The sequence below is a fragment of the Myotis daubentonii genome, chromosome 6 (assembly GCF_963259705.1).
Source record: "Myotis daubentonii chromosome 6, mMyoDau2.1, whole genome shotgun sequence".
NCBI classification, from domain to species: domain Eukaryota; kingdom Metazoa; phylum Chordata; class Mammalia; order Chiroptera; family Vespertilionidae; genus Myotis; species Myotis daubentonii.
In genome coordinates this window covers 77,479,798-77,506,781 of record NC_081845.1, presented here as the reverse complement: position 1 = coordinate 77,506,781, position 26,984 = coordinate 77,479,798, and the positions used below count along the sequence as shown (strand labels likewise).

The 26,984-nt window shown below is 44.3% G+C and overlaps 1 protein-coding gene across 5 annotated transcripts in view; it reads right to left on the bottom strand.

The window, feature by feature from the left end:
• Positions 1-1,503: 1,503 nt before the first annotated feature.
• GCLC (glutamate-cysteine ligase catalytic subunit) overlaps positions 1,504-26,984 on the bottom strand; it is a 49,885-nt gene continuing 24,404 nt past the window's right edge. The window contains exons 2-16 of one of the 5 annotated variants that reach the window (XM_059701400.1): positions 25,383-25,495; positions 24,408-24,590; positions 20,383-20,496; positions 18,041-18,099; positions 17,815-17,948; positions 11,775-11,849; positions 11,198-11,314; positions 9,922-10,060; positions 9,354-9,466; positions 8,765-8,857; positions 8,364-8,468; positions 4,480-4,561; positions 4,291-4,403; positions 4,089-4,209; positions 1,504-3,059 (exon numbers count right to left, since the gene is read on the bottom strand). In XM_059701400.1, coding sequence (XP_059557383.1) covers positions 2,848-3,059; positions 4,089-4,209; positions 4,291-4,403; positions 4,480-4,561; positions 8,364-8,468; positions 8,765-8,857; positions 9,354-9,466; positions 9,922-10,060; positions 11,198-11,314; positions 11,775-11,849; positions 17,815-17,948; positions 18,041-18,099; positions 20,383-20,496; positions 24,408-24,590; positions 25,383-25,495 — 1,773 coding nt within the window. In that variant the 3' untranslated portion in view covers positions 1,504-2,847. Of the gene's footprint in view, positions 3,060-4,088; positions 4,210-4,290; positions 4,407-4,479; positions 4,562-8,363; positions 8,469-8,764; positions 8,858-9,353; positions 9,467-9,921; positions 10,061-11,197; positions 11,315-11,774; positions 11,850-17,814; positions 17,949-18,040; positions 18,100-20,382; positions 20,497-24,407; positions 24,591-25,382; positions 25,496-26,984 lie in introns of all 5 variants that reach the window. The other 4 variants (XM_059701398.1, XM_059701403.1, XM_059701401.1 and 1 more) reach the window with 4 other exon arrangements.

The window sequence follows — 26,984 nt, the reverse complement described above, 5'->3', positions numbered from 1 at the left end:
TTCCATACGTAGCTTTGTAGTGTTTCATGTCATAGGACAGTAAGAGCGGAAGGGGCTCCGGGGACAAGCCAGCCTCATTCAGCTCCACATACCGAGACCTGAACAGGCTGTCGTGCACCTGCCAAGGCCGCCCACCAAGGTCTCCTCACTCCGACTCCAAACCTCATCAGTCCCCTCTAAATCACACTCTTCTACATACACTTGGCATGCATGTTCAGGGAACGTTGAATGTTTATGCAAAAGCATCAAGGAGAAGAGCAGCTGGTAGAGCGCAGTGGCTTATCTTCAGGGAAAGTCGGGGGTTGACCTCGAACTTGAAAGGCCTGGCCTCCCAGGCACACCCTGTGGTCCCTCCCCCCACGGCAAGGGCTACCAGCTGCTTGAAGGAACGTCCACTTTTTGTCTTTGCACGGTTCCAGGTCCCCAGAGATGTCCCTTCAGCTCCTCAGAGACGTGGCCTAAGCTGTGCCACACCCTGGACTTCCACATGTCACCGGTTAGTTTTGTCAGGAGGCAGTTCAGACGGGCGGCCATGGCGAGCTTCCTACATTTCTGAATGGAAAGGCTCATGAGCAGCCAAAGGAAGAGCCAAGTGGTCAGGGCAGAGCCGTCCTGGGACCCGGAAGAGCCTCGTTAACCCAGGAGCAACTGACGGGCAGGAGACTAGACTTGGGGTAAGAGTGGGTGAGGCTGTCTTCTGAGTGAGGGTCTGAGTCTGGGCTCAGCCAAAGGGAGAAAGCCCTTTTACTTATCTCAGCGTTCACAGTTATTGTTCCCGAAACCGAGTCCTCGCCGTGTTCAGGTGGTAAAGCTCATGAAAGGCGCAACTCACTTTGTCTTGGAGACAGCACCATTACCTGTTTTTCACTAAGAAAAAATCTAGATACAACCGATGGAATGAAAAGCAAGTGTCATTGGAGATAGACAGCTGATGTCTACACCTTGAGTACAGTAAGTCCACGTTACTCAGTGTGGCGCACAGAGCCAGGCTGTGCCTGTTAATAAGACCCCCAAGAGGTTTGTATGCAGGTTAATTAGACAAGCACAGCCCTGGGCTGTTCAGGCAAACAAAGCTGAGAAAAGCAGACTGGCCCCAGGACAAGCATGATCACACGAACTCTAGGCTGAGAGGATGTTGACACAGCCGTGGGTTGAAAGGATTCTCTGCAGGACCTGCAGATTCTCCAGTTTAGGTGGAGTGTGCGTCAGCACCCGAGTTCCTCAGCGTTCCCGTGACCACTGGCTCCGCTGAGCAGTGTGGAGTAAAAAAATTCACTTCCTGTGGCTCAGGGGTCACTTCAGCCCAACATCAAGCCCCTCCCTCCCCTCCCCTCCCCTCTGGGGCTGACAGCGACAGGGCAGATGAGGCGTCTGTTTTTGTCACTATGCTTCTTTCTGAAAACCTCTGAGGATTGCAATGAAAACAATTTCACAGAATATTTGAGATGATTAAACACAAACCCGCCACCACCCCTTTCGTTGCAGAACTCACACATTCAACAGTTTTCAGGATTCTCATTCCATTCTTTTATTTCCTCATCCCACAAACATTTAGTTTATCTGCCTTTTTACAACCTGATTTACAAGCGAATGAAAAGCAGGCATTCATTAATTCTCCAACGAGCGTGTATGAAACATAGCACAAACCCTAGTATTTATACCTAAGCAGACTTAGAAGCAGCTTTGTCACAATCTCTTAAAATTCACATTAGTTTAAATATTGATGCCTGTTAAGGTTTGCATAATCTACTGTACATAGTTATTTCTGAAGTAGGTTAAGACTTTAATTGGAAAAAACCTTCAACAAAATGCTCTAATAATTATGTGAAACTTATTTACAGTTAAACATTTAGGGGCTTGATTCACAAAACTTAGTGCAGATCATGATTTATTGAAGAGCTTCAAGGAGAAGGGCATAAGCAGCACGTAGGATATCCTCCAGGTAAAACCTAGAGCAAATGGCTTTTATAAGAAAGTCTGTCAATATGCTTACTGGAAACTACAAAAAAGTAAGAAAACCACCTTCAGTAACTGCACCTGATTTGCACATTTACATACACAGCAGCAACCAGAACAGACACAGGAGCGGGTGCCATTTTTGACAGTACTCTGTATATTATGCACAGGAGGAAAACCATCACCCCCAATAATCACTACATGTGAACTCAGGGTACAGGTCTCCTGCCTTCCTATAGAGTTCTCTTTAATGCCTGCCTCATCGAATTAAATAAAAAAGGACAGTACCTTTCATAATAGCCATCAGTTCGATGGCTTTACTTGGTGGTTAGCTATTCCGATTACAAAAGAAACAGATAAGGTGCCAGAATCCAGGGTTACCCCTAAAGCCCTTCAATGGATCCGACAGTGATTTTAAGTATAAAACAAAGGAGATGACTGAAAGGACATCAATAAGACAAACTGGTTTTAAAGTGAAGTGATAAATTTCAGTGAATCAGGTCCAGGTAAAGTCTTTAAAAAAAAACAACCCACAAATATTTACAGTAAACATTTTGAACTCTGGAATGCAGATATAGTACAATTACTAGAACATCACATTTACAAAACTGCTTGGGCAGTTGTTGCTCCAGAGTGAGAATTGGGAAATGTACAAGCCAGTCCACACTTTAGATATGTTATTAAAATACATTGTTAATCATAAAAATACTTTACTATGTACAGGTTCGCTGTAAAAACTCTAGATTTACCCGCTGAAGGGAGCCTCTCAGGCCATTTCCGGCCCATGGGTCCAGGAGCCGGTACGGTCCTGCTAACCAGGTCACACCAGGCTCTGGCTGGAGCTGCGGCCGGTTCTCCGATGAAACAGCAAGCGAGTCCCTCTGCAGGGGCCTAGTTGGAAGAGTCCATTTTACTTCCACTATATCTTACTCTCCTAAATGCTGGTCCAAGTAACTCTGGGCATTCACATAATTCATTTGCAATTTGATTGCACTTTAAAATAAGGCTATAGTTTATTTGATCGGTTATTACACTGTCTTGCTTATAGTCGGGATGGTTTGCGATAAACTCCCTCATCCATTTGGCGACTGTCATTAGTTCTCCTGAAAAAGAAAAAAATATTTTAGGACACTTTAATAGTAGTGCTGTTTAAAATACAAGTTGACATTTGGCCAGGATGCATAATCCTGAAGAAAAAGCAGCGTGACCTTTGGTGTGGCCAGGTGGCGGGGCTGGGAAAGCATGCTTTCCATAGTGTTTGCAGGACTCCTCCTGGAAAAGAATTTCAGGCTGCAGGCAGGCAACTAGACCACACACATCCCAGTGCTGCCTGGCAGATGCTACCCGCACGCTGACCGACACTGCCAGCTCGTAAGGAACGAGAGCCAGCACGTGCACTAACACACGCGGCCTCCCATTTGGCCAGAGGGCTAAGACCACGTATGCTGGCCGTGTCATGAGACTACCTCAGAGGACAGCAGGTCCCGCGTTTGCCAGAGCGACCTTTGGTCAAAGAGGTAGAGAGAAAAGAACAGTAAGTGGAGTGGGAAACTGGCAGACATACCCCTGGGGGTACGTCCTTTGTAAAATACAGATGCCATTACCACCATCACCGTTGCTCTGGTTCACAGCTGACGGCTCCCCCGGCTAACAGGTGGGGTTCCTGGGGTGCTCACTGTATGCAGCAGGCCGAAGACCCCGACGCCCTCGCTGGGTTGCTTATTTACCTTACAGAGTTACTCAGCCCTACAAAAAGAGCCTGTGATGGTGCACAATGAGCACAGCTGGACTTCAGTCACAGCCAGGCACTGTGTTGCATTCTCTACAATGCCATCGACTTAACGATGCACCGATTTTATGAATCAGTATTAAAAAATAGAGCACTAATTAAACTGTGACTATCAGAGATTATAAGGTGTATCTGATTGTAGAGATGTCAAAATGTGAAAAGGTGTGTATTAATAAATGCATCCTTTAAAACAGCGGTCGCCAACCGGTGGTCTGTGGACCACTGGTGGTCCGTGAGGTCTGAAAAGTTGGCGACTTTAAGAATCTGAGTATTTTAAGATTGTGGGGTTCTGCCTACATTGAGATCTGTTTTTAAAGAAAAAAGAAAGCAAAGGATACCATACCAGATGCTCTCTTCTTAATCAGCTTCAGGTAGTTCAGAATGCTACATCTGGTGTCCACATCCACTTCCATGTTTTCCAGGTAGGAGTTCAGAATTGGGATCAGCCCAGGAAACACGCCTTCCTGCAGGAAGCAGGAGATGCCATGAGCTCCCTGCCTGTGGGTGTCGGCCGGCCGGCAGGCAGTGGGCGCACAGGACCCTACCTTCCCATTGATGATGGTGTCTATGCTCATCAGGGCGTACTCCTCGTGCTCCTCTGCGGCTAGCTCCGCGCCTTGCTGGGCCTTGCCACAGCCGTCCACCACAGCGTTGCCACCTGCTGGTGATGGCAGAGCAGCGTCAGTGGCCTGTTGTAGCCTAAGTGGCCCCAGAAATCCAAGAGGATGTAATACCTTTGCAAATATCTTTCCTGAAGTAGAACATTCCCTGCAGGACAGCATCTCGTTTCTGTGCGACTTTCATGTTTTCATCAACCTAGGGGAGAAAAAGAACATGCCCAAGTCAGAGCACTCTTGACCAACCAGCCGTGCCTCCGTCACTTCTGCCATCAGGACTCGCCTCCCTCAAGAATTCTACTGTCCTTCCCGCGATTTCTGGTCAGAAGAGCGGACTTTTCACTTTTATGTGTGGGGACTGTGTCACTCAACCACAAATTGGTATGTGCTTTTTAACAATAATGGGGGGAAAGAGAAGCTCACCTTAAAAAAACAAAAGCCTAGAATCACGTGGCTGCCTGCATTTCAAGGCACCTTTGTGGCTGGCCTTCCAGGAAACCTTTCTGAGGGCAGGTGGCTGGCTCCCTTTACACAGCACAGGACTCGTCCGAGACCCAGGTGAGGGAAGGCAGGGAACCCAGCCCTGGCTCCCAGGTCAGTGCTCTGCCCCCACCGCCCCTGGGGTTTTGCTGCCTCACTTTGTCGTCAGATCTGGACTGAGCTCAGCTCTCCGGGGGGAGGGTCAGCAACACTGTTTGCCCTGGCCGTGTCCACTTATTCAACAGACCAAAACCTCGCCATTCGTGAATTCTCCATTTCTCCAGTGACTTTTTAAGACTCACAAAGTAAGAGCTTTCAAAACTTCTTAGTAATCCCTTACTTCCTAAAATGAAATCTGAGAGGATTCTCAATATATGAAAGACACAAGTTAGAGGGTCACACTGAACTAGCATGGGCTATTCAAAGTCTTGGATTACTTAGCCTCTTCACTATATTCATTAATTCCTACTGTTGTTTTTTAAAGACACATATGACCTGAATAATCTAGGGACTTCTAGAAACATATTCAAATACAGGCTAAAATTCCACCATGGTCGCTGCCCTAGCCGTTTTGGTTCAGTGGATAGAGCGTCAGCCTGATAAAGCCTTATCTTACCATACCGCAGTGCCTTTAAATGCTTCTTAGTCTTCTGAAAAATGTTTGCTACACTTTATGGGGTACAGAGAATCATGAGTCTAACACTGATTTTCTAAGGTAAAGAAAACTGCTTCCTCTATCCCATTTATACTTCCTATCACATTTGTCATCATGGTTATCTTTTTCAAAGATAGCTATTTTCCACACTGTCCTTATTTTAGGCATATTGTACGCAAACAATATATGCCATTATGTTGCTATTTTATATTACCTGTTTCAGCTTTTTAATAGGAGAGTTTATTCAAATTTGTTGTCTTTTTTTTTTTTTTTTAACCATTTTATGCTCTCTGGGCTATCCTGTCTTACACTCCACTGACCTTTTACCTGCAGGTTAATAGTAAATAGTTAATAGTAGGATTTACTATTAACCTGTAGCTATCTATTACTAGTTTTTCTTTTAAACAAGTAGTTTTGAATTCTCTCTAAATGCCAAGTATTAGAGAGTATCTACCATCCCTCTCCTCCACTGTCCTTCACTAGGTAAGACTTCTGGCATACTTTTAGCCCTAATAATCTATCACGTTTTGTTAGAATTACCTGGAATTGAAAGAATAATTTGACTGGAAGAGAATTCGATGGTTGTGATTTTTAACCCCTCAGGATTCTGAAGACCTTTCTCAGTCTCTTTTACTATTTATTGTTGTACATGAGAAGTGATAGAAGTGATAAACTGTTTTTCACCCTCTTGGCAGCTATCCTAATTCTCCCTACCTAGACAGCTGTTATTTTTCTTTGGGATTCAGAAATTCCTCTAGTGGGTTCTTCTTTAAATATTTATCTCTAGACCTAATGGACTCTTACAGGGAAAATTGTCTTATTTCCTTGATTACCATATCTTGCATCTCTTTTATACAGACCGGGCTGGGGGAGGGAGCGCCTGGCTCATGGGCCATATGAGGCCCGAGAAACCATTTGGTCTGGCCCTGCCAAGGCAACTGCACACAGGACTCAAAAAATTCAATAAACTTAGGAGCTTTTAACATAGCAACATACATTTATATTAAGCGAATCTATACTAATAAAAGGGTAATATGCTAATTAGACCTTCCGGACAAAGCCATGGTGGCGAGGCAGAGGCAGTTACGGGCAATCAGGCCGGAGCGGGGGAGGAGGGGGTGAGCAGGCTGGCCGGGGGGAGCAGTTGGTGGTGAGAAGGCCGGCAGGAAGAGTGGCTAGGGGCAATCTGGCAGGCAGGCAGGTGAGTGGTTAGGAGGCAGCGGTCCCAGATTGCGAGAGGGATGTTCCCGGAGGGGTCCCTGATTGGAGAGAGTGCAGGCTGGGCTGAGGGACACCCCCTCCCCACCGCGCACAAATTTTGTGCACCGGGCCACTAGTAATGTTATAAATATCCAATGGCCCTTGGCAGAAAAATGGTTCTCCACCCCTGATATAGACTATTCTTTTCTTCTAAATTACACAAACACTGAACTTTCCAGAGCAATTTTCCATGTTCCAGTTTTTCATTTCTTTGCCATCTGCTGGGCTGGATCCTACTTTGGCTTCCTAAATCACTGACTTTGATCTTCAATATCTGCGCTACTGGAGGAAATACTGAGGTGTAGTTTGTCTTTGTTGTTAATCCTCACCTGAGGATATTTTTCCACTGATTTTTTAGAGAAAGTGGAAGGGGAGGGTCGGGGGGAGACAGACACATAGATTGGTTGTCTCCCGAATGTACCCCAACCTTGGCTGGGGACTGAGCCTGCAACGAAGGTATGTGCCCTTGACAGGAATCAGACCCAGGACCCTCAGTCCTTGGGCAGGCACTATCCTCTGAGCCAAACTGGCTAGGGCCATTTACTGAGTTTTAAAATTGTGGCTACCACTGTTCTTTGTTTCTAACAACTATTCTCCAAATGCTCGGTGGTCCACAGTGCGTGTTTCATGGATGTGAGCCTTCTCTAGAATTTCTTTAAGAGTTTTTTCCAATCTCTTGAATTAACTGTGTTTCACTGAGGATAATATACTTTTTGTAGGCTCTTTAAGGCCATTAAAAGTTCTTGGTTTCCTACTGACATTTAGACATCTATTGTAAACAAAGGCTTAGACTGGTAGCTTACATGGACTGTGCCTCAGACAGGCTGCTCTCCCCAACAGGCACACCTGGTGTGCAACATGGGCCACGGGACTCCATGGCCCCCTTCGGCCTGGGTGTGAGAGCAGGCAGGGACGAGCTGGCAGCCAGACTGCCTCCAGGGTGTGTGGGGGGACAGGGCAGCTGCGGTGCCCCCTGGGGGAGAGGGAGCAGAGGTCGGGCTCCGCGGTTTCTTCCTCCTTCCACACTTGCTGGGACAGGGCTGCTCTTCTCCTTGCTCTGCCCTAACACCTCACCAGACCCCTCGCTCTGCCTGTAGCTTTCCCAGCCTCTCTCTCTGCCAACACACCTACTGGCCCAGGAACCAAACCTTCTACTTGCTGCCTCACAGCCTGGAACTGTTCTGAGGCTCTGCCAGGAAACTGCTTCCCGGAGTTTCCTTTTCTGTTTTTTATTGGATTTGTTTTTTTGATGGTCCAAGCCATCACATTCTCCAGGAACACAGCAGGTATCCTTTCTCCTCACACCCTAAGCTTAATACTGTAACCAAAATAAGATGGTGGGGAGGATGAAATCTATTTGTGGGACTCACTCCAACCACCATCTTTCAAATGGGCTGAGTAAGAAACCACTGTTAGCACTTTTTCGGGAGTTTCCACCAGTGTAGCATCAAAAAGGAAAAAAACAATATAAGGTGGAGGGAGAAGCATTTTATTCTAAAAGGTGAACAATTCTAAATGAGGTCACATTTAAAATAAATATGACATACAAATGAACAGAATAGTCACAGCCATCTAGACCCACTGCTACCCTTTATCACACTCTTACCTTTGACAGCGGAATGAGAAAATCTAACTTGTAGGAAAGGATCACTCTCGTGAGCAGCACCACAAACACCACATACGCCGAGTTCTCGAAGTCTGTTAACTGAACCTAGACAAGCAGGAGCCCAGAAGTTAGCAACCCACCACACAAGCGAGCCATTCCCCAACAAAGCCCTCCTTGGATCACGTCATCCCCCCCCCAATTCCCCACCAGGGTCTGGGTCTGCTCACAATCTATTCTCAGAAATCAACCCTCCTTAGCTTCTGGATGCGCTCACTACGTGCACACACTTGATCTGTATCGGTCTCCAGTTAATTTAGGAGCCTCTGCTAAGAGCGTCATGGGGTCGTGGGCACTCAGAAGACGGGTGCGTGTGACTTCGCTCCTGCTGATGCGCGTCTTACCTCCATGGGCCGGAACTCCACTCTCCATCCAATGTCTGAGTTTGGAGGAGGAGGCTTAAATCTCATTGTCTGCCAATTTGTGGACTGAATGTTCTATAATAAAAAAGGCAGAGAATAAAACCAACTTTCCATAGGCCCCAGAAAATATTAAGATGACTTGATAGTTAATGAGGGGAGACTGCTTGCTGTCCATACCTAATACTCCTCAGTTTATAAGTACAAAAAGGTACAACTTAAGATTTTCTTGGAATGTGACCTGCTAGGAAAACAAACAGCAAGTGTTTAATAAAAGTTGGTTATATGCCAGCAGCTCTGAAATAACTGATCAGGTTATTTTTATGTAGCATGCTTGAACTTTTCACCATGCTGCAAACAAGAGAAAATACAGAATAAGAAATTTAGAACTGGAGATATAACCTGTAAGAATCATAATAAAAGTACCTTGAACCAATTTAAAATTTGTCTTGGTTTTATACTGCACTGGATAATGAAAGGCATGTGAGGTTTCCACTGGCCAATTTCTCACAGACACAGAAAACTGCCTCCGTCTTGGTTAGTGAGATAAAAATGCATTTAAAACAGGAACTACCTCAAAATGGTCAGACTCATTGGCATCATCCAGGTGTATTTTCTCTTCAAACAGAGTCAGCGGGTCTCTGATAAAGAGATGAGCAACATGCTGGGCCAGGAGGTGGTCAATGCCTGCAAAGAGAGGTTGCACTGGACTCACTACACAGCTCAAGACTCCACTGTCCTCTAAGTCCCAAAGGAAGACGGACAGCTCAGGAGGTTGAAGAGCGGGTGTCTAGAAGCTCAGGCAATGGCTGGTGTGTTCGGTAACTCATGTCGCCCGGGACCTTATCCTACGGGCCCTGGGGAAGCGCCGGAGTTTCACTCGCTACTTACACAATGCCTGTTGGGGCACTGGTGGGGACCTAGATACAGACCTCCAAAGTAAGTTCCTTTTGCTAAAAGTCAAGAAGATCTCACAAGTATTTGGGACTTGAAACTTTAGGAACAAGCAGCCTCCTAAGAAAAGTTAGAGACTTCACACTAAAAACAGAAACCAGACCAGGAGTCAGCAAAAAAAGTTTAAAAGAGTTTGGAAGAACTAAAGGCGTACAGTCAAATCTAGGAAAAAAGGCATGGATGCTCACCTTCCTGCATCAGCTGCTCGTAGATTTCTTTATCGATTGTCAAGTCGATGTCATTGTACTTCTCCCCACACTCAGACAGATAGCTGTCTATTGAATCATATCGGGATTTACTAATCCTATAGTTACTGTTCTTCAGTGGCTAAAATTTAAAAAATGTGAATGAATGCCATATAAAATCATTTGGCAATAAACTAATGCCCCAAATAATTACATTAAAATGCCGTATGTTTTTATATATAATGATTATATAAAGATGTCTAACCTTAACATAAGACTCTGAAAAAATAAGTTAACACTGAAAAGTAATATTAGGGAAAATTATATTTAAAAAGCCTGGATAAATTAAGTAGCCTTCCCTCCCCCCCCCCTCATTTTTAAGTAGCCTTTTTGCCTGATGATTTAAATATACCTTAACTTTTTTCTTTTTTAAAGCACATCACCTTCATTCTTATTAAGCTTCAAAAATAAATGCTAAGATTGACAGCAAAATAATTAATAAAAAGCCTATACTGTAAAAGAAAACTATCAAAATGATTTCTCCTTTGAAGTTCGTTTATTTTTAGAAAGCATGTTCAACAATTTATGAGCAATTGCATGAAGAGCGGAGAGCAGTAGTGTGCCCTGGTTCAGAACATCAGAATTACTTGGGAGGGCTTCTTTAAAAACACCTATGTCAAGGTTCCAGTCCTAGAAAACTTATTAAAGGTCTGAGATGGGCCAGGGGTCTATTTTTTTAAAGATCTCCAGAGGTGGTTCTGATGGATACTCTTGGTTGGAGAAATGCAAGTTCACAATTCAAACAAGGGGCAAACAAGAGGCACTAACTGACCCTTATAAGGCAAAACCTAACCCTTCATATGGGGCAAAAAATCTTTGACAACAGAGTATACTTTTCACGGCAGAAAGCATCATATATAAAGCACTCATGTAGCGCCAAAAAGCATTTGGTAAAAACAGCCATCAGCAGTGACTGCCAAAATATTAAAAACAAAAACAAAACTACACTATTAATTTAGAAGATAAAATAAATACAGATTTCAACAAATGATGAAAATTAACCCCCCCCCAAAACCAAATCACATTTCCACATATTCACCCCAGAACAAACACTATAAAGCCAAAGACCACAAAGATAGGTTTATAACCGATAAATTTCTTCCCATGTGTGACTCAAGATAAAAATTTGAGGGAAACTTCACAATCACAAGTAGTTATTACAATAGCTCTGGTTGATCTGCTTGATATAAAAAGGCTATGAAGGAAAAATCATTCCCACCTCCAGTCCTCTCTCCTCCCGAGTTCTATCATCTACAGATGCAGAAATCACGCCCCAGCGACAATCAACGTCTGACACATAGCCTCGGTAAAAAGGAGACGCAGCACTCAAAGCCATCTAAAAACAAACAGAAGTCAGCACCTGCAGGTTCAAAATGTCACTTTCATGCTGAAAAAAGCTCCATGCAGTTATCCCTGGTCACGAAGAATCAGTTATGCAACACAGCTCTACTGCACTGTCTGTGCCTGTTTCTCATAGTGGAATACCCCAGGAGTGACTTAAATCCCTGTATCTGGTACATTTAACATCCTCTCTCTAATGTGAGGACATGAAGGATGGAAGAGAGAAGATGGCTATACTGGAACTTAACACTTTAGCACATAAATGTCTTCCTAGCAACAGTAACCGTCTACAGCTTAGACTTAGTCCACTGGTTCTTAATCTACATATTATCTGGGTTAGTTCACTTCTGAATGAAGTCTGAAATGGACTTAACTAGCACACTCAGCAAATTTCGGACATGCGGTCTTTATTCTATGCAAGGAAGAATTTAAGGTAAGCTATGACTTCTACTTACGACAATTGGGCAGATAGTGGCCAACTGATCATACAGGTATCTAGCCTCGGAAATGCTGCAGGCTTGGAACGTTACCTGTGTAAGAATTGCAAGTTATTAACAACAAAGAATTATTAACATCCTCCCCTAGGAGTGAAGTCTGAGAAGAAGACTGAAGAAGGGAGGGGCCTGGTATGTAATGGTCATTCCATTGATGAAACGTTTAATACAGGAGTTTAAAAGTTTGTCCTAGACGAATTTTGCTAGAAAGTGGTATTTAATCATGTTCAAAACTAACATAAATAAGATTTTAAAAGTCGATGAAGAAAAATAAGACATTAGATAAATGATAAAGTTCATTAAGGCATTTCCTCTTCTACTGGTTTCTTTCAAGAGCTTCCCTTTCACTTCAGTTGGCTGAGAGGTTACATGCATTTTGGTGAAAAGGGGACTTGGAGATACCGAGGATGGGTTCAGAGTGCACTGGTGGCAGCATGAGGAACAGCTTGGAAGGGGCAAGACTGGAGGAAGGCAGAGAAGTTCAAATGCTGCAACCGCCTAAGAAAAAGTTGAGCACACTGGAACAAGGCAGCCAGCTCTAGAGGCCACAGGGTAGAGAGAGTGAGGGTGTGACTTAGCACTTGGCTTGGGTGCTCCCAGGACAGACAGGAAGAAGAGGCAAAGGCTTAGGGAGCCAAGGACAGACAAAGAAAGCCGCCCTGTAAGTGGCTGGGTCCAGAACTGGTGCCTAGAAGAAAAACCTGGGCTGGAGAAATATTTGGGGAGTAGGCTCAGATGATGTCCTGAAGATGGGCAGATCACCTAGAGCAGTGGTTCTGAACCTTCTCTCCCTTTAAATACAGTTCCTCATGTTCAACCATAAAATTATTTTTGTTGCTACTTCATAACTGTAATGTTGCTACTGTTATGAATCGTAATGTAAATATCTGATATGGAGGATGGTCTTAGGCGACCCCTGTGAAAGGGTCATTCGACTGACAAAGGGGCCGTGACCCACAGGTTGAGAACCGCTGACCTAGAGAGTCTGCACATGAAGGGTAAGTAGGACATTTAAGAGTTAGGCAGAGAAAAAGATCACATAATGATTAGTACAAATCCTCCACAAATAACTACTAAAAAGAATCTAAAAAAATGTTCTACCTTGTTTGGAGCAGGACACTGGGAGCAGTGGATGGGAGCAAGGGATATAAATTGTGGTTGTGTTGGCACATCTGCATTAACTGCAAATTGGGAACAGTTCTAATTTCCTGTCACTGTTATTTAATAACTAGTGGCCTGGTGCACAAAATTTGTGCACATTAAAAGGGAATTAGAGGAAATAATATTGCTATTTGTCCTTTCTCTACAATAGAAGTGTCAGAGATGAAATAAAATTAGTAAAATGTATATGAAACTCTCCTGTCAGAGCCTGGAGTGTGCCGTGGGACCCAGAGTCTAGTCCCCGCACCCCCGCGTGTGCCTCGAAATTGCGCGAGACCCAGACCCGGCCGGCCCCACCCCCATCAAGCCCTGCAGGGCAAGGGGCACAGCCTCAGGTCTCCCGGCCCCAGCACGAAGGCATGAAAATCATTTGCACATTAGCACTTTATTATATAGGATTACATTGGACTAGAGGCCTGGTGCACAAAAATACATGCACTTGGGGAGGGGGGCTGTCTCTCAGCCTGGCCTGCGCCCTCTTGCAGTCCAGGAGCCCTCAGGGGATGTCTGACTGATGGCTTAGGCCTGCTCCCCACCAGGAGCGGGCCTAAGCCGCAGTCTGGCCTCCCTCTGCAGGAGGCGACTGGACAGGCCAATCAGGGGATGTCGAGTGGCCGGCCCCAACCCCATCGCCCCGCCACTGCTGCCACCCATGGCCTCCCTCTGCAGGAGGCGACCAGGCGGGTTGATCAGGAGACGGCACCGGCCGACAAGTGGCCAGCCCCGCCCCCCCATCACCCCTCCACCACCATTACTCACTGCCAACCCCCCCCCCCCACCATTCCCTCCCTCTGTCTGCTGGCATGCACCTTGGCTGGCTGGGCACTGCCTGCTCACCGGCCCCACTTCTGCCGACCAGTTGTTCTGCCGTTTGGTCGATTTGCATATTACACTTTTATCATATAGGATGACAAATTGAATTTAATGTTGGCACAGGAAATTACTTAAATTGCTTAATACTTGAAATAGCTAAACCAACATGTTAGTTTCAATAGTTTTAGCCAGGTCTCAACTTTGCATTCTTAAAAGCCAAGAACTGCTGTTGGAGTCACAGGTGCACCTGCTGACTCACAGTGGCATCTCAGGTCAGCGTGGTGACTATAGAAAACAATCTTTCAGACAGGTTACTGTGTCCTGATCTTCCTACACTTCCTATGCTAAGGCTATGTTTTCAGTAAAATGTAATAATTGCCCAGACATTACAGATTAATTCAACCCAGAGAAGAGCTGAGTCATAGACATCAACGAATAAGAGTATCAAAGGTTAAAACAGATAAAGATTGAGTAGGGCTGGCAACTAGGTCACTGATAACCAGGAGGGTAGTTTCTGGAAAGAGGCAGAAACTCAGAAATTAGTCTGTGCTGGGTAAGGGGTAAACGAGAAGTGAGGAGATGGGGGAGGGTGCACAAAATATTTCTCACTTATCTGCTGTGACCCTACCACAGAAACCTCCAGCACAGCAAGGATGTCTATGCCAAGTGTGAAGAACAGTGTCTGACACCTACTTAGTATAACAGATATTTATTACATTTATATAGTATCTTGAAGGAATGAGGGTGTTATAGAGGAGAACACACGGGCAAAGGTAAGTTTTATTTTAATAAAATGGTGAGATACTTGAAAAACTGTGACCCCATGGGCCAAATTCACATGGATTGAGATTACAAGCACTTAAATGTTCCCCAAGTATTTTGACTGCTGAATTCTTCTGAACAGACTTCTCTACTTTACTTGGGTCCTATTCAGCACTTCTGAAAATTTTAGTGTGTGTCTGTGACTTTTGTTCTTAAAAAGATAGTACAGTGAGCATTGTTTCTTTTCAGTTTTGTGACTGGGTTCTGTTAACTGGCCTACTGCATACTAGCCCATCCACAGGCAGATCCTGGGAAAGCCAACCTTAGACGAGTTAGAAAATTAGCACCTGGAATTCAATAGCTGCGTTACAACAGCACAGCGACTTATTCTAAATCCACTTACTATCTTCCTTACTCTAGAGCTGATACCATAGTTACCAAACCAAATGCAACATCACTGCAGATAAAGGCTTAGTGGAGAAAGGAAAAAAGTTCTAATACCTTAAAAAGGTGTAAATATATGAACAGTTGGCTTCTGGTATCCATTTAAAGTATTTAAAGAAGAGAAGCGCCCTAACTGGTTTGGCTCAGTGGATAGAGTGTCAGCCTGTGGACTGAAGGGTCCCAGGTTCGATTCCAGCCCAGGGCATGTACCTTGGTTGTGAGCACATCCCCAGTAGGGGGTGTGCAGGAGGCAGCTGATCAATGTTTCTCTCTCATCGATGTTTCTAACTCTCTATCCCTCTCACTTCCTCTCTGTAAAAAAATCAATAAAAAAGATTAAAAAAAAAAAGAGAGAGAAGCAATGTCACCAGGAAACTGAGAGGGGAAAAATGAGTGTATGAAAAATACCAGTAGATGTTAAAAACCTAAATATTTAATCTGAAATTTATCTAGGCCCAGCCGGTGTAGCTCAGTGGTTGAGCTTTGACCTATGACCCAAGAGGTGATGGTTAGATTCCCTCCCGTTCAGGGCACATGCCCAGGTTGTGGGCTCGATCCCCCACAGGGGTGTGCAGGAGGCAGCCGACTGATGATTCTTTCTCATCATTGATCTTTCTCTCTCCCTTCCTCTCTGAAATCAATGCAAGTATATTTAAAATTTATCTAGAACCCAGTTTAAAGCCACATGATTTTCTGGGTTTGGGGAGACCTCTTACAACACACAGGAACTTACTGACATGAACTCATTAAATGATTACTGAAGCCCTATCCGGTTTGGCTCAGTGGCTAGAGCGTTGGCCTGCGGACTGAAGGGTGTCCCAGGTTCAATTCCAGTCAAGGGCATGTACCTTGGTTGTGAGCACATCCCCAATAGGTGTGCAGGAGGCAGCTGATCAATGTTTCTCTCTCATCAATGTTTCTAAATCTCTATCCCTCTCCCTTCCTCTCTGTAAAAAAAATCAATAAAATATATTTTTTAATAAATAAATAAATGATTACTGAAAAGCTCCCAAGAGTCAATTTTGAATGTGGTTAAATGATTTGTCTTGTAAATTTTCCATTAATCTTCAATTACTTTTTAAGCATTTTTTTCTGCTTTACCGTAATAAGCAGTTGCTAGTGTTCCACTAAAGAGATTCACAGCAGGAAGCTCTGTGTTGAATTGTGGAAGTTGTTTCTGCCACAACTTCACATCTGTGCCAATTTTTTCAGTATTGACACTGGGTATTGGACGGGCTATTGAGAAAAAGAAACTTAAACTCATGACAAAGCTTAAATTGGATAGAAAACTATATCAACCAGCAATAAAAATGTGGCTGGTAGATAGCATGAGACTGCATTTATTTGTAAAAATACAGCATTTCAAAGGAAAGAATAGCCCTTTGGAACAGAACAACTGCAATGTCCCTGGTGAAACACCTTGGTTTAATATTAAACCAAAAAAAGGCAAGCGGTTCTCCCACAGCACCAATAGAGTTTTAAAGCTGTGCACTGTGAGTTCTAGAGCTTAATGGTTCTCTTTGGAAATATTTGTAATTAAGATAGGGAGGCAGATAAGCAGTTAACAGTCAAAAGGTCTCCTTTTTTATGAAGTGCGGCCATGTGTAAGGAAACTTTCTGGCCTGTTTATTTGGAAGCCACATATTTTATACTACCTATGGAAGTCAGGAAAAGCAGGAGAAAACTGTACCCTTGGCCATGGTTACTGAAACACATTTAGCACGGAAAACTCGGACCCTGGCAGCCAATTTTGATTCCACATAGCCGTGAAAATAAATGCATTAGAGATATGTGCAGGAAGGTGTGTGCCTGTGCTGCAGCTGTTTGAGATGATGGGGAGGCTGGTTTCCCAGCCCCTCTGTCAAAAGTGCTCAGGCTGGAGGTCCAGGGGCCCTTACGTGGGGACAATGCCTGGTGCTGCTCCAAGAACACTGTTCCTAATCAGCTGAAATAATGAGACCTAGATAAAATCTCCTTAAATAACAAGAGGCTCCCTTTTCTTTGATATTTTTCAAATTTTCAACTCTTGTTCTGAGAGGATTTTAAATAAAGATTAAAATAAATACTTCTGTTCATAAAAACAATGAAATAAATATTAGCTTGGAGTCAGACCTAGAAGAGGCCTTAATATAAACCCTTCTTTAAAATGCTGAGAAAACAGGCCAAAAAAAGTGAAGGAAGTTACCCAAATACCAGAGTAGCCAGGCCCTGCGCTGCCTGAGGAGTCCCGGGCTCTGCCCCCCAGGCCCTAAGTGAGCCTGGGCACAGTCCCTGCCAGGGGCTCCGTGATCTGATTAGGTCAGAACGGCTGTTCTACCTCCTGTGTAACTCAGCCAGGGGCAGGGCAAACTCAGGCTGTTTTCTTTTTATGCTGCCAGGTGGCCTCACATGAATATAAAGATTTAAAGTCCAAACAGTCCTTCCCTTGATGACAAAATCACTGGAATGCATCCATTAGACTTCACTTTCAGAAACAAAAGATTGAAGCCATGTTTATAACCTCAAAGCTACACTGTCGCTAGATGGCAGCAAAAATCAGGCTTATAGAAAGAACAGAGACAGTGACTGGGAACAGTTCACATTTTATGTTAATCAACAACTATGCATCCCTGCAGTGAAAGGCAGATTCTGTCAATTCTCTGTCAAGAGATCGTTTCCAACAAATTTACTAAAATAACTTCACCGGTTTTCAGAAAAGCAAACTAGCTACCTTTTCAACCTGATTAAATATGATTTTTAAAGCGGAAACACAAACCTGTCAAGGACAGAAGTTATAGAGAGAAGTGGGCGAGGGCACTCGCCTCTGCCTGTGAGCTAGTACCTGAAGACAGCAATTGCCCATCCCAAATCCCATGGCGTCCATGTAGATGTGATCTGGCTTTGAAGCCTTGGCCGCCTCGTCATCCTCAGGAAATGTTTCTATAAACGGAGACGGTGTGTTCTTATCTTTAAATACTGTATTAAAAAAAAAAAAGAAATGGGTGAGAGCCAAGGATTAAACAACAACTCCACAGGAACCTCTCCACCCACCACGCCTGTGGACTCACTTGGTGCATTGATGACCACCTTTTCTCCTCTCCTATGCCGGATATTTCTGGTTAGGGTGCTGAAACAGACAACCAAACACCGTCCATCAGTCCCATCGGTACCAAAGACCCATTATGTAAAAGAAAATTTGATCATATACAAGTAAACGAATGACATCCTGTACCTTCAAACTAATTCTGAGGTCACTCTAGATAATTTATATGGATCAAGATACCCTGAGAGATCCTCCGAAAAAGGGCTTCACATTAATACCACTCCCCTGGGTGCTTACTCAAGACTGCCACTCTCTCCCCTGCTTCACCCCTGCGCCTCCTAGCTCAGTGTTTGGAGTCCGCAGGGTCTGGTCTCACCCTGCACCTCTAACACTTCCCACATTACAAAGACTTTAACCAAACTTTAGTGCTTGCTCTCCCAGGCATCTCTGGAGCCCCAAGACCTCATTACTGCTACTCCTAACCTGCAGCTTTAATACTTATCCTCTAGACCTGTGATGTCTAATCTAGGAGCTACCAAGCAAATGTGGCTACTGAGCACCTGAAGTATAGCTAGTCCTGATAAAAATATGCTGGGAGGAGAAAAATACACACCAGATTTTGACAACTTAGTATAAAAAAATTTCATATTAATACTTTAAAAATAGATCATAAGGTGAAATAATATTTTAGATATATAGGGTTAAATAAAATATATTATAAAGCCAAGTCTACATTTTTAACTTTTTAAATGTGGCTACTAGAAAATTTAAACTAACATCCTGTTGGAGAGTGCCACTGTAGACTCAGTGCCATCGCCTCATGAGCCTGCATGGATCCTCTCCGTGAGAAGCACCTGCTCTCTCCCAGGAGGATCCCTGCACTCCCATTTTCTTTTTTTAATCTCACCAGAGGATATGTTTATATTGACTTTGTTAGAGAGAAAGGGAGAAACAACAATCAGTTGCCCCTTATACGCGCCCCAATCAAGGATTGAACCCACAACCTAGGTATGTATGTGCCCCGAATGGGAATCTAACCTGCAACCTTTTGGTGCGCAGAATGATGCTCTAACCAACGGAGCCACTGGCCAGCCAGGGCAATGCTACCTTTTTTTTTTTTTTTTTTTTTTTAACAGAGTCATAATCTATCTTTTCTTGCAGCTGAATATCTCTTTTCCCCTCGGCACACTCTAACCTTTGAAGTTGGGAACTATGTCTATAAATCTTTGTCTCCCCCAAAAAACTTTGCAGACCTCTTAAAAATGAGTACTGACAAGTCCCAACATCCCTAACTCTAGGTCAGGCGCCAGGTTCAGGATGAAGGGTGAGGCTCAAGGTACAAAGCTATTAGACTGGTGTGGGCCCTGAAGCAACTTAAACCCAAGAATTAAACACAAAAAGAAAGACCTAGAACAGTAGTCGGCAAACTCATTCGTCAACAGAGCCAAATATCAACAGTACAACGACTGAAATTTCTTTTGAGAGCCAAATTTCTTAAACTTAAACTATATAGGTAGGTACCTGGTTATTAACTTAATGAGGGTTCTCCTAAGGCTTAGGAAGAGCCACACTCAAGGGGCCAAAGAGCTGAATGTGGCTCGAGAGCCGCAGTTTGCCGACCACTGACCTAGAAGATAATAGAACAGTGGTTCTCAACCTTGGCTGCACATTAGAATCACCTGGGAATCTTTTTAAACTCCTGATTTCTGGGCCTCATCCTCCAGAAATTCTGTTTGTTATGGGGTGGGGCCACAACATTAGTAACAAAGAAACAGAATTTCCAAAGGATGAAGCCCAGAAATCAGGATTTTAAGAAAAAGATTCCCAGGTGATTCTAATGTGCAGCCAAGGTTGAGAACCACTATAATAGAACAAAAGGTGGAGAGTGCCTATTATATGCAGATGTACATAGTTTACCTTATTACCAGGGTACACAGAATGGGAAGAACAGATCACACAGACACTGGTGGTAACTTAGAGGGGAACAAGGTAGAAATAACTACGGGAAAGCTTTCCCAAAATAGGTGTTTACAGAACTAGGATGGAAAAGAATCTGCTCATTAAAGGAGAATACAGTGGCTAAGTTAATGACTTTAAGATGAGCTGGAAATAGGCAAGTCAAACCTGGCCCCAGAAGCAATAATCAAGCAGCCTTGGGCACACAACAGGTGTGTGTGTGTGTGTGTGTGTGTGTACATGTATATGTGTGTGTATGTGTGTATTATATATTGTCTTCTCTGGTTAATTACAGAGGGAGCCAGAATTCAGTAAATGCTTGAAAAGGATTCCTGGGCAGGCCTATCATCCTCTCAGAAGGCAGAGATCTGAGTGAGGGGCACCTGTATTTAAACACACAGCTATACTCACCTAAAGCGGGGGTGCTTGTTTATTGCTTCATCAGGAAAGAAGAGGGACCTGGAAGCTCCTCCTTCGACTGGGTTGGGTTTGACCTCAGGCAGCGTGAACCCAGGACAGCCTAATCTACAACAAATTGAGTTAATTATGCCTAGTCATCATTGTACCTGTTAAAATACCTAGCCCAGCCTTGGGCAAACTACGGCCCGAAATGAATAAAACTACTGAAAAAAAAGACCGTACCCTTTTATGTAATGATGTTTACTTTGAATTTATATTAGTTCACACAAACTCTCCATCCATGCTTTTGTTCCGGCCCTCCGGTCCAGTTTAAGAACCCATTGTGGCCCTAGAGTCAAAAAGTTTGCCCACCCCTGACCTAGCCTCTATCATTCCCTTTTTCAGAGGGTCAAGCACACAAATGGTTTGTAAATATTATGCTCCATTACAACCACGCCTTTGCTTTTCTTATTCACCAAGATCTTCTTTTGTGATTCCAGCCCTTTACTAACCTCATCAGAGAACTTCGTTCAGTCGTCGCCCACAGAACACCCTCTAGAGCAGTGGTCGCCAACCAGTGCTCCGAGGGCCACTGGTGGTCCGTGAGGTACGAAAGGTTGGCGACCGCTGCTCTAGAGAAGGCCCCCTTGCATCCTGCCCATCTCTTCATTTAACAGCATCAACCCAGGGGTTATAGGTGCCCCCTATCCAGCTTCTGAGGCTTCTGCTTTTACTAGCTCTAAACTCTCAGCTTATCTTTTGACCCTTGTACTGACACTGCCCCAACCCCCTGATAAGCTTTGCCTGAACCTGAAAGGGGTCTCCTGTTTTTTGCCTCTGCAGGTCACCTCACAAATCCTTCAAGATTAGATTAAGTAGGGTCTCCACTGGTGTCCCCATCCACCCCTGAGATCTCTCTCTGAGGTCTGAAACCCAACCCTATTATCTACTTGACCTAAAGAAGAGTTTTAGTTCCCACACAGAAAAGGGCAGCTCTGTATACATCCCTGATCAGAACGCTCCAATTCCACCTCACTTGCTGTCACACCACCTGTTCTTTGAGTTAAGAATTTTAAGGTCAATGGTAAGTGTGCTGTGAGGGAGGACAAAGACGATCAAGTTAGTGAAAGCCACACAAGGGGGGCTCTTGTTAGGGTACAGATCAGTGGTAGGAAACTTCGCTGAGAGCCAAGACTAGCCTCCACGCCTCACTTCCCCCTGACCTGAGAACAACTGAATTTGCTGATCTTATCTAGAAAAGAGTTCCCAGGGCTGCTGGAACTCCTGCGGCACATGCCCTGTGTGTTAGGGAGAGTCCTTTAGGGGAGTGACAAGTGTACACGGGGCATTCTCCGCCAGGGTGTTGATCTGGGGGTCAGAGCTCAGATCCTCAGACTCCTGCACAGCTCTGCTTTGCTTCTGGACCAGCACCCCCACAGAACCTCCTGCCAAGACGGCCCCATTAACACCTGTGCTGTCCAATCTCAGCATGTGGCCACTAGCCACAGGGGACCCCTGAGAACTGGACTGCAGCAGTGTGACTGGGGAATGGAATTCTTCATTCCCTGTACATTTGATTAAACTCAAATTGTCATATGACCATTGTTTTGGACTACACTTCCACACTATAGAATTTTTGCCTCTTTACAGAGAGAAAAATCATACTGTTTACACTTAAGAAACCAAGTACTATTTTTACTGTTGATCCCAAAATAAAACCTTCCTTATCATTTTCTATGGATGTAAGGTGAAGTTCTACAACTTCTACAACTAAATATTATTCTTGTTTTGTTTTCAAGTCCAAAACATACAGTAGACTTTTTAGAATGAAACTTATTTCATTGTCTCAACTCCCCCTCATAATGACTTACGAAGCTAGATCTTAAAAACAAAGGCGGGCAGGGGTGGCAATGGTTCCATACAGAGCCATTATCACGAGTTAAAAACACATTAGATTTAACTTAAAAAAATGTCCTTTTGCGGCCTACTGCCACACTACTAACCATTCTGAATTTTGAAGTATAAGAGAAAACAATTCTGGTTTGCATTACAAACCTCTTTTTCTTTTTAATTTGCTAAGTGAAAGGTAGAATCCTCTAATGTTAAGGAAAAAAAGGAAAATTTAAGATACTGAATTTTCCAGTTCACTGAAACTTGTCAAATAAAGGCCAAGAAGTAGGCTACAGGTATTATTACTGTAAATTTCGTAATAATTACTTGACCAACAGCCTTGCCATCTCTTCTCTCCACCCCATTTGCTGATTTTGCCCATCTCTTCATCTATCCATTTTCTCCATCTCCGCCACCCACCCTCTGCAGGCTGCCCTCATCTCCTCACTGAGCCCCCTTCTGGTCTCCTAGCAAGCCCTGCACCCATCCTACAGCCACACCGACACCCCAGCCCAAGTGCAGGGCTGCAGAACTAAAACGTGATGCAATCCGCCCAACCCAACCTTCCCAAGGCTCCCACTGCTTTTAGGATAGCAACTGAAATTCTTAGTTAACACAACTGGCCCACCCACGACCTGCCTGGCATCACCTTACCCCACACTTCCATTTCATTCTCAGCATTCTCGTCACACTGGCCAGCCTTCTTCCAGCTCTTTAGGCTCGGTCCTCCCCTGGCTCATCTTAGGACGTGTGCCCATGCTGCACCCCCTCCCTAGTACAGCCTTCCCTCTCCACTTCTATTAAACTCCTACTAGAACTTCGGATGTCCCTAATAATCATCTTCCCTGGGCGGCGCCCTCCTCCACCACGCAGAGGCCATGAGACAACCACGTCACTCTCTCTGTGCACCACACCCCCTCACTACTTTCCCTCATGGTTGCATCCTCACTGTGTGGGTCTGGTGTGGAGCAGGCACTCGGGTATCCTGTGAATGGCAGTCATGAATTCTTTACCTCCTTCAAACACTGGGCAAAGGAACATGCCAATTCTCTTCCAAGCACACCTGCCCACCCTCACCCAGCTGGGGTTTTTATTTCTGGCAGGGAGAGGGGAGTGGCCTGCACAAATGAACAAAGGAATCACAGAAAGAGATGTTTTTCTAAATGTTTGATGAGTTGCTTAAACAGGTTTCAACTATTTAGATGTGACCACGGAAATGTTAAAGAAAATTCTCATTCAAGTGTCCTTCTGAGACCAATGGTGTGACTCTGAATGCCTGTGTCCATTACAGACATTTATCAAACTGTTCCAGGACATGGATACTAATCCCCGAAGCTCTCTGAACTTTGAGGAGGTGAGCATACTTGGTCACACTCTGACAGATATCTAGCATAGATCAGATTGACGATTTGGTAGAACCGTATTCTTACGTACAGGTCCTACGATTTGGTAGAACCGTATTCTTACGTACAGGTCCTACATATAATTGTAACATATTTATGTACCTCATTGTAAGCTAAGAACATAATCTAACTATTTCTATTTATATTTGTGAACTTTTAGCCATTACTAGATTAGTATAAATGAAGCTAAAAACTGCTTTACAATCCCCAATTAGACAAATCTAAAATTTTCTTTTTATTTCTGGCAGGGAGAGGGAAAATATGACCTAATACCCCCTCCGCCCCTTGTTCAATGCCGATAGTGCCCTGGGGGCACTGATGGTGGCCCTCCAACAGGTGACCTCTGATAGGCCACCAATGTCACCCTTTACCAGTAGGCAAACACATGTGAGGCGCAAGGAGCACTTGATCAGGGGACTCACTATTCCTCACAAGGTCAGAGCTGCATGGCACAGGATGTGCTGCTGCCTCCACCCTGCTAGCCGGCCACAGTGGTCCTCCTGGTCTTTCCCACCAAGCCCAGACACAGCCCTTACCACAGGGCTCCAGGCCACACCACCCACTGGAGCTGGTGTGCAACATCTGCCTGTAGCTCTAACATAGAGGCAGCCAAAGGCAGTGCTGTGAAGAATGACCGGTCTGTAAAGTATGAGAACTTTTAGGGTCAAGTGCTTGGTCATGATTTGCTCTTTATAACCTTGAGCTCCGAACTGTCCCCTGGGGCATGTTCACGTAGGAACTAACCTGGGAAATGAAGTTATTGTGCAAAGAGCCTGATTTTCTTTTAATAAAGAAGTTGCCTCCTTCCGGCGCTGTCTCATATTGTCTTCAACTGTGTTGAACTCGGACATGGTTCCTCCGTATGGCTGTCCAGGCGTCCCTTCAATCATGTAACTCCCGTACTCTGGTCTCCAAAGTGTAGGGTGGCTACAGAGGAGGGAAAAAAATGCTCCATCTTATTCTTGGCTGCAGTCTACTCAATTCTTAGAAGTTCTTTTAAAGCATTGCCTCAAAAATGTTAGAAACTATTAGGTATAAATGAAGCTAAAAACTGCTTTATAATTCCCAAAGGCCATTCATTAATTTTCCATAGCTCTCCAACTATATAAGGGTTAAAAGTACCAGGTCCAAAATATTTATAAATAACTGAAAACACGCACAGGGCACTCTCTGTCAGGACAAGCCAGTCCCTGTGCAGGAAAGGAGGTGAGGCCCTAAGGCTCTTTCAGTTCTGGGCTGAGGTGAGGAGAAAAATAAACTGCAGAGCACAGGCCCCCTTCCCCTCTTTGTCTACTTAAATAAATATTTAGAAAACATCCCACCAGCCAAACAAAACCCATCTGCAAGTTTAATCTGGCACCATCGTTCGTGGTCTCAGGAACACTATGGCAATTTTTTAAAATAGTAAACAAGCTCTATATTGCCTTTACTATTCTAAGTGCTCTAATATGTTAATGGATTTTAAAATGTCAATACCCTACAAGGTAGATATTATTATCCCTCCCTTACAGATGAGGAAACTGAGGCACAGAGAAGTTAAGGGACTTGCCTAAGGTTACCCAACTATTAAGTACAGGAACCAGGATTTGCACCCAGGCAGCTGGGAATCAGAGCCCGGCTCTAAACTGGTATGCTATCCTGTGTCCTTTACATCTGAGGAAAGAGGCTACTCTAGTAGTTTGACAGTTTCAGAGACACTAAAACAAGCCTCCAGCTTACTTCGGGTTTGTCCTTTCCCCCTTTTCTTGTAGAGTTTCAAGGACTTCTTCTCCAGACAGGACCAACTGGACTCTCTTATTTTCATGATCAAAAGACACCAACATGTATTCCACCTATTGAGATTAAGGAGAGAAAGATGAACATTCTTTCAGACTGGTGCTCAGTGTGACCTTTAAGAGAAGAAGGCGGGGTCCAGCCAGCGTGGCTCAGCGGTTGAGCGTCGACCTATGAACCAGGGGGTCAGGGTTCGATTCCCGGTCAGGGCACATGCCCGGGTTGCGGGCTCAATCCCCAGCGTGGGGCGTGCACGGGGCAGCCGATCCATGATTCTCTCTCCTCATGGATGTTTCTCCCTCTCTCTCTCCCTCTCCCTTCCTCTCTGAAATCAATTCAGGCGGGCGCTCGGCCAGGGCATGTCAGAGGGGAAGCCGCCCGCCCGGTGTGTCTGCCCCGGACAGAAACCCAGAGGGCAGGACCGGGAAGGAGGCCTCCCTCGACACCTTTCCGTGCGGATTTAAATAAAAAAAAAAAAGAGAGAGAGAGAGAGAGAAGAACGCGGGGAAACATGGAGGTTGGAAAGGATCGACAATAACTTGAGACTGTCACATTCCTGACATGATAGCATATCATAAACACTTGTTTGCATAATATGAAAACCTGAAGAAAATGGTTAATAGTGGCACTGAGGACCACTCTTATACCTCAATTCCTTCTTTCCCCTCTTCTACTTAATATGCTACAGAAAGGTTGAGATGCCCATTTTGGAAAATTGTACTTCAAGAGGGAAGTATTCCAAAGCTAAGATTCTATACATTACATTGGCAAGAAGTCGCATTTTAAAACTTATTTCCTCCACTGGCTTACTGTAAAGTGGTTATCTGGGCATTCTGGTCCAAGGCAGATGATCCTTACTTCCTAGCAGGTTATTTAATAATCCCACTTAAGTCCCACTACTGGAGAGTTCAATCATCAACACACCAATACGGAGCAGTTACTTTAGGAGTTTCCACCAGTTAGTGGAAGCATGTCAAGCACTCGGCATGCCTCGTTTATTTGGCCCGTGTTAGCCTTTGAGTTTGACATGCTTGATTTAGTGTTTTTCAATAAAAATGTAAGACAATTTCCTAACTCTGAAACCAGATCAAATGGACAATGCAAGGTGCTCTAGTGCATTTACAATACCTGGGGGAATTCTGATAAAAATCAACAGTTCAATACCAAAGTAAGACTTTTCTGGACAGAGTACACATAAAACCTGCTTTTGTTTTCCCTCAACCAGGTGCTTTAAATTATGATTATTGATATGAACAGTGAAGATTATGAATCGCCACAACTGAAATAAAACACACATTACCCTATGTAAGTGAAAGGTATGGAACTGGATCTTCCAGGCAAACACTTGAGTACCTTTGGCACAAAACAGAGAAGATGAGGCAAACTGATGCCCCACAAGGCATGCCAATACACAGATGTATTTTGTTTGGCTTATCATAGTATTAAAATTTAAAAAAAAAAAAAAGGCAAGCAACAATACCTCTACTACCTGACCTCTGCATGTCAATCCAGATTCCCAGCCTTAGAAACACACACCCAGAGCCCAGC